This window comes from Colobus angolensis, unplaced genomic scaffold (genome assembly GCF_000951035.1).
Source record: "Colobus angolensis palliatus isolate OR3802 unplaced genomic scaffold, Cang.pa_1.0 Scaffold213, whole genome shotgun sequence".
In the NCBI taxonomy this organism is placed as follows: Eukaryota; Metazoa; Chordata; class Mammalia; order Primates; family Cercopithecidae; genus Colobus; species Colobus angolensis.
Window position 1 is genome coordinate 269,701 of NW_012115300.1, and position 7,716 is coordinate 277,416.

The following is a 7,716-nucleotide window of genomic DNA, read 5'->3' on the forward strand; positions in this document are numbered from 1 at the left end:
AGGAGAATCCCTTGAACCCGGGAGTTGGAGGTTGCAGTGAGCCGAGATCATGCCATTGCACTCCAGCCTGGATGACAAGAGTGAAATTCCATCTCAAAAAAAAAAATTAAAAATTAAAAAGTAACATTCAATCAGATATAACCAGAGGATTATATTAATAGCTATTGTTTCAGTAAAATATATTTGACACAAACTCCTGTACAAAAATCTGTCAGAAATACAAAAAGTACCTAAAAATAATGCGTCTGTAAAATTACAAGTATCCATGAATACTTATATTTATTTTATCACTTAAATGCTCTAGTAGACACTGTAGAATTAAGATAACATCTCATCAGAGAGAACAAATGATCTCAAATGACATCCAAAGAGAATTAAATTTTAATCCATGCCATTCTCACAGTTATTTATAAGCTGACACAGTACTTCTCAAACAATTACAATTACTCTTGTGGTTGAAGCTTCTAATTGTATCAAAGAAAACTGCAGGGAAAAATGGTTCAATTATTTTAAAATAATATTTACAGGGGTGTGTGTAGTATGTGTGTGTGTGTGTGTGTGTGTAAAGCTACAACTATAGAGTAAAATCCACACTGCTGGGACTACCTCAATTCTAAGTCACCCAATGTAGAAAACTGTTATGCCATAAAAACTCTGGAAGTTAATTATTTGGAACCCAGTACACATGTTCTTAATGTTATAAATGTGGAAACGTTTGTAGGACAGGCCACAAAAGCAAAATTAACCCATAATGTACATTAAGTATATTAATGGCAATATAAAACAATCCATTTATAATAATGATTCTATAGGAAAACACATTCAGAAATAACTGCTAATGTCATATATGTATGTGCCCAACTTTCACAGCCATGGCAAGAGGGTTATGGGCTCCCCAGACTTCAGGGTTTAGTGCTAACCTGGTAGGAGCCATGTCAAATTAAAAAGGTTCCAAGAAGTTAGATGATGAGGGGAGTGGAGCTGAGGGGAGGCCAATGACAAAGAGCTGCTGGAGTGAGAAAGTTAAGAGTAGGCTAAAAGGCCAGTAAGGAGTCCTGAAAGGCATTTTGTCTCCCTCCTTCTTTATTCCTTAAATTATCACCAGCCCCATCTTCCTCTCTCCTTAAAGAGAAAATGTTTCATTAATTGTTTTCTCTTAGAGGAAAGAGGCTTTTTTCTGCTAAAAGCATATCTTGATCACTCAGCACTGAACACCTACCACAAATCACATACAGAACACCAAGCTCTAACGACAGAATAAAATAGCCCCTGCACTTGAGATTACATAGTCTAGTAGGGAGGGGGAGACAAGGTAAACAATTATCTCCACTAAAGATTAAAGGAGAGCTAAGAATTTATACCACTCCTCAAAGGAAAAAGCAGTCAAGAGTCAATTCTACTGAATGGGGGGAAAGGGGGAGATTGGTATCCACAGAAAACCTTCATCAACAAGGTGACCTCAATCAGAGTCTTAAAACAAAAATAAGTTTTTTTTTTTTTTTTGAGACGGAGTCTCGCTCTGTCGCCCAGGCTGGAGTGCAGTGGCCGGATCTCAGCTCACTGCAAGCTCCGCCTCCCAGGTTTATGCCATTCTCCTGCCTCAGCCTCTCGAGTAGCTGGGACTACAGGCACCCGCCACCTCGCCCGGCTAGTTCTTTGTATTTTTAGTAGAGACGGGGTTTCACCGTGTTAGCCAGGATGGTCTCGATCTCCTGACCTCGTGATCCGCCCGTCTCGGTCTCCCAAAGTGCTGGGATTACAGGCTTGAGCCACCGCGCCCAGCCAAAAATAAGCATTTTCTAAGCAAAAGGATATGGAGATTGGCCAGATGTGGTGGCTCACACCTGTAATCCCTGCACTTTGGGAGCCCCCGGCGGGTGGATCACCTGAGGTCAGGAAGTTTGAGACCGGCCTGGCTCTACTAAAAATACAACAAATTAGCCAGACATGGTGGTGGGCACCTGTAATCCCAGCTACTCGGGAGGCTGAGCCAGGAGAATTGACTGAAACTGGGAGGCAGAGGTTACAGTGAGCCAAGATCATGCCACTGCACTCCAGCCTGGGCGACAACAGCAAAACTCTGTCTCAAAAAAAAAAAAAAAAAAAAAGTGGGTATGGATAGTGGCACTCCAGGCGGAGGCAATCTGAGCAATGACACAAAGCACATAACATCACCTGGGGCATGGTAAGGACTTTATACTTGCAGAAGAGAAGGAGAAGGAGGATGAGTAAGAGTATGAAGGGGAGACTTGGTTGACAAAACATAAGACCAGCAAAACAGACAGGGAAAAGAAAATGCAGACCCTTCTATGACATAAATTTAGGGCTTCTGCCTACAAGGCTTCAGAGTGGCTTCTTACAACTGCTGCAAATACAGAATATGAAACCAATTTAGTGGATTAAAATAGCTTTCTTTTTTTTGAGACAGGATCTCTCACTCTGTCACCCAGGGTAGAGTGCAGTGGGCACAATCACAGCTCACTGCAGCCTTGACCTGCTGGCTTAAGTGCTACTATCACTTCAGCCACCGGAGTAGCTAAGACGGCCATGTACCACCATACCCAGCTAATTTTTTAAATTTTTTGTAGAGATGAGGTCTCACTATGTTGCCCAGTCTAGTCTCAAATTCCTGAGCTCGAGCAATCCTCCCTCCTTGGACTCCCAAAGTTCTAGGATTACGGGCGTGAGCCACTGCACCTAGCCTAAAACACCATTTTTAAAAGAATAAAAGTTATTAGAAATTATCAGAATGCATAGCATGTGCTAGGAATGTTTTTTTTGACCAACTGTTTCATTTACAAGTAAACACACACACAAACTACATACACAGTTGTTGAAATGTAAAATTTATTTCTTATAAATTCACACACACATACCTAACGCAATGTGAAATCTATTTTACTATGGGTCGCAAACAAAAACCCTGAAAAGCCATTGCTAATATCAAGACATTTTTCTCACTCCCTCATCTACATTTCCACTGTACTTCCACTGCGCACACACTGCACAAAGGTGTGCATGACCAGTCCACCCTTTTATGTACTTAATTCCTTAATAATATTTCCAAGCTGACGATCTCTAGGCAATGAAAGAGCTAAGCAAAAGATTGCTTCTCTTAAGGATCTTTTTAACTGCCTGGTTATTATGGCAGTATGTTTATTAAGACCCTGATCAGAAAGTAGGGGGGAAAATTAAGATTAAAGGTAATCTCTGAGAACTTGTTAATCTTCAAAAAAATTTTTATGGAAAAAACATACACTTTAGTTCACAGAATTATCTACAGATCTATGAAATTTATATCACTTCCTAATGTAAATAGTTTTTATTGGTTCTACATATGTACCTGAATAATATTAATAAGGCACAGTGTAAAGCATATTAAAATATTTAAAATATGAAAAAGTGTCTTCTGATTTACTGGGCTTATAAAATATGTTAAACAAAAACCAAAAGCCTTCAAATATGTAAAGTAATCGAGCTTATTTTTTTAAACATGTATTGCAAGTACAAATAGGTACTTGTTAATAAGAGGAAAAAAACAGAAATACTTTGTCTTTCCTGTCCTGAGGGTATCTTTAATTGGCCTCCTCTAACATGGCACATTATACATTATGCATTTCAGTTCCTGGGTTGTTTACAGTAATAGAATAGTTTTCTCTGTGAAAAGACCTCATGAGAGATCCACCTTGTTTTTCTAAGGTTCCCAGAAGGATGGTAGTCATATGGCATTAGTTAACCATGTATCGTACAATATAAATTATTCATGAACATTTTCAGTCTAAAGTAAACAGAAATGACATCTACAAATTTAATTTAGTCAGACGAACGGTTTACCAGGCATACTCGTTAAACTAAAAATTGTGGACATCTATCATAGGAATACGTATTACTGTGCAAAGACAGCTAAGAGTTGAAAAATAAATCAATGGTGGAACCAAAAGAATAAAAAGAGATTATTCCCTCTGGAAAACTTCCCCTCAGTCTCTGAGAATGGAGTGAATTTCCACAAAAACGACTGTAACAGTCTCCATGAAGACTAAAAGAGGTATTTACAATGATGCCTTCTCTGTAAACGATTCACAACTCCTAGTCACCTTTCCCTCAGACTTTCATTTTGTAATGCTGTCTAGTTTATGTCTATGCATACAAAGAAATAAATACCATGTGTACAGAACTAAAGCATCTATCACAAAAATGACAGCAATAACTTTAAGTGAACAAAAAATGTTTAAAAAAGACTTTATAATAGAAGCTAAGGCAAAAAAGCAAAATCTGATAACCTCACGTTCACTTTTCGTATTTTTACTTTGTGACATGTCGATCACAGACATACTAATAACTTTAGTAACGTGGTACAAGAAATAAAAATGTCATTATTGTTTCTATTTTATCATATAGCTAGTTCTTAAGAATGAAAGGCTCACTAAGAACTGGATGATCAAAGGGATGTGAAAAAACAAAGAATGAAAGGCTCACTAAATTTCCATCTGATTTTATCATAGGACACCATTTTTTCCCTAGGGCACATGCCTCTGATTTAATCAAAGAAGTCAAGAGAAAACAGACTCACTTACCAGAAATATGCTTTCCCAAATACCTACTTCATTAAGAAGACAGACTTATCTCTTGTGAAAAAACACCTATTTTTGAAAGGAATCACACTTCAACATCTTTCTGAGAAACTCACCTTGCCTTTCTGATTCAAGGGTTCAATTGTTAAGCTGTCGGGGCCAATATCCGCAATGTTGCCCATCTGAAATCCATCTGTAGGGTGTGGCGCCCAAACGGGCTTTCCATCCTCCATTTTTGAAGGAGGATCCACTACCTCCTGTTTCCACTCTCCACTGTCACCTGTTTCAAAGAAACAAATACAGCAACATGAATCATTTTTGAAATATATATAAAACAAATAACGTATCTTTTTCAAAAGTTCACATGTAAATCCCAACTAACGCACACATCTACCCCAGCCACATAAAATCCCCACCTCCTCCCTTGCATCTTGGTGAACTCTGCCCCCCTCCCAGCTTTTTTTTTTTTTTTTTTTTTGAGATGGAGTCTCGGTCTGTCACCCAGGCTGGAGTGCAGTGGCACAAACATGGCTCACTGCAAGCTCCGCCTCCCGGGCTCACGCCATTCTCCTGCCTCAGCCACCCGAGCAGCTGGGATTACAGGTACCCACCACCACACCTGGCTAATTTTTTGTACTTTTAGCAGAAATGGGGTTTCATCGTGTTAGCCAGGATGGTCTCAATCTCCTGACCTCGTGATCCACCTGCCTCGGCCTCCCAAAGTGCTGGGATTACAGGTATGAGCCACCGCGCCCAGCCCCCTTTATCTACTTTTAGATGAGGCCAAGCAGAGGTTGTTCCACCCTCAGGTACACCTGGCTCTACTACTGCCCTCCTTCAGGTATGACTGCAGTAGAGTATAACCCTCTGACTAGAACAGAAGCAAACAATCATAGTTTTTACCAGTTGAGTGTAATTTATAACAGCACTCCATTTTGCTACCTATTCTGCATTTGCACAATAAATTAAACAGTCATAGGAATAGGTATTATTATGGGGAGATAGCTAAGATTTGAAAAAAATAAATCAACTGCAGAAGTAAAAGGATAAAAAAAGAGAGTATTATCTCTGGGAAACTTTCCCGCACTCTCTGAGAATGAAGTGATGTGCTCCCGAAGCTCATCCTCACAGAACTACTCAGCAGGCCATTTTTGTTTTCTTATTTTCCACTGAGGTAAAACTGACATACAGTGAAATGTACAAATCTAAGTATACAAGTTGATGAAAATGGACAAATGGATATAGCCATTTATGAAACACTCCAATCAAGGTCACGAGTGGTGGCTCACACCTGGAATGCCAACACTTTGGGAGGCTGAGGCAGGAGGACTGCTTGAGGCTATAGTGAGCTATGACTGTATCACTGCAATCCATTCTGGGAGACAGAACGAGACCCTGTTTCTAAAACAAAACAGTTTTCTCATGACTCCTTTTGGTCAATAACCATCCCCCATGGGCATCCCTACTGTTCTGTTAGTTTCTGCCTATTCTTGAACTTCATGTAAGTGACATCATACAGTATGTATTCTTTGGTGTCTGGCTTATTTCATTCAACAAAATGTTTTTGCTTTCAACATATTTAACCTTATTGTGTGTACTAGTCCCATGAATGACTATATCACAATTGTTCACCTGTTGCTCTGTTGATGAACATTTGGACTGTTTCCAATTTTTGCCTATTGTGAATTCTAACCTAATTTTTCCATTATTCCTGATGATTTCTTTCATACTTAGCATTCTGAGATTTAACATTCATAATTCTGTCTATAAAGAGTAGCCAAAACAATCCATGACATGCAAAATATGTTGTTTTAATAAGCCTGGATGCTATGAGACTAATGTGTAACAATGAATCATCTAGTGAAAGATCCCAGATGTAGTTTCAGCATCTTCACAGAAACTTATTTCTTCACTACTTATCTGTATTTAAAAAGAAAAGCTGATTCATGTGCCATAATCCTCCTTTTGTGTGGCACTTTCAAATCTGGGATCCTCAGGTGGATGCTCTCGGGCGCAGTTTCACGCAAGTCAAGGACGTTTGGCATACAGTTCAGTCAAAAAGCAACTAACTATTGGCATGTTTGCAACTTGCTTGTTGGTTAATGTTGTCTATGCAGTGGCTACAAAGTGAGTTGCTTTCCCTATTCAGCAAATGCTATCAGGTTTATATATAATTCCAAGTTGATAACTTAGATGAAGAGTCTCCATAAAAGTGAATCAATACCACTACTTTAGCCTTTATCACCACACATACATCTATACTCTTTCCCTAATCATATCTAGTCCCATGGCTTTAAATAACCATTTATATATGAGTCAGTGCTCAAAGTCGGTGCTCTAGCCGAAACCTCCATTGTGTTCCCAGATGTTTACTTGTCTACTAGACACCTCTTCACAAATGTATCTAATAGGTGTAATATAATTATTATGTTATTACTGCCATGGTCTACCACTCCAGCTTGCTCTTCCCTATATCAGTAAAGGCACTAACAACACTCATTCTAATCAAATCCAAAATCATCCCCAATCCTTGAGCTCCTTCCAAACTCGTATCACTTCCTTAATGTTGTCAGCTTTACCTCCAAAAGGCATCACAAATCCACCTCCTTCTCTGCATCTCCTCTACCATCCTAGTTCAAATGAACATTACCTTTTACCCGGACTTCTGTCATTAACTCAGCTGCCCGCTTCTACTCATGCCACTTCATACGTATCACTAGTAATCCTACCAAAAGGTAAATCTAATCATTTCATTTCTGTTTCATCAGGACTTGGACTATTCCTCTCTGTGTCCCTAAGGCCCAGCACACAGTAAGCAACTCAATATTCACTGGTAAATGAATGAATTGTTCACACGGTTTGGGAAGAGTAAAAGCAGGTATAGACTTAGAAGAGTTGAAATATCATTTTTTTTTTCAAGACTGGGTCTCTCTATCACCCAGGCTATAGTGCAGTGGTACAGTGATGCAATCATGGCTCACTGCAATCTTGACCTCCCACGTTCAAGACATTCTCCTAGTTCAGCCTCCCAAGTAGCTGGGACCACAGGTGCATGCAGCTAATTTTTGTAATTTTTACTTTTTTATATACGAGGTCTCACTGTGTTGCCCAGGGAGGTCTTGAACTCCTGGGCTTGAGCAATCAA

The 7,716-nt window shown here is 39.3% G+C and overlaps 1 protein-coding gene across 1 annotated transcript in view; it reads right to left on the reverse strand.

Annotated features, from left to right (window-relative positions):
* MYO6 (myosin VI) overlaps window positions 1-4,849 on the reverse strand; it is a 92,445-nt gene extending 87,596 nt beyond the window's left edge. Inside the window, exons 1-2 of the mRNA XM_011942955.1 lie at window positions 4,688-4,849; window positions 3,044-3,167 (exon numbers count right to left, since the gene is read on the reverse strand). Of these exons, the coding sequence (XP_011798345.1) occupies window positions 3,044-3,167; window positions 4,688-4,804 (241 nt within the window). The 5' untranslated portion in view covers window positions 4,805-4,849. The remainder of the gene's footprint in view (window positions 1-3,043; window positions 3,168-4,687) is intronic.
* Between the last annotated feature and the right edge of the window lie 2,867 nt (window positions 4,850-7,716).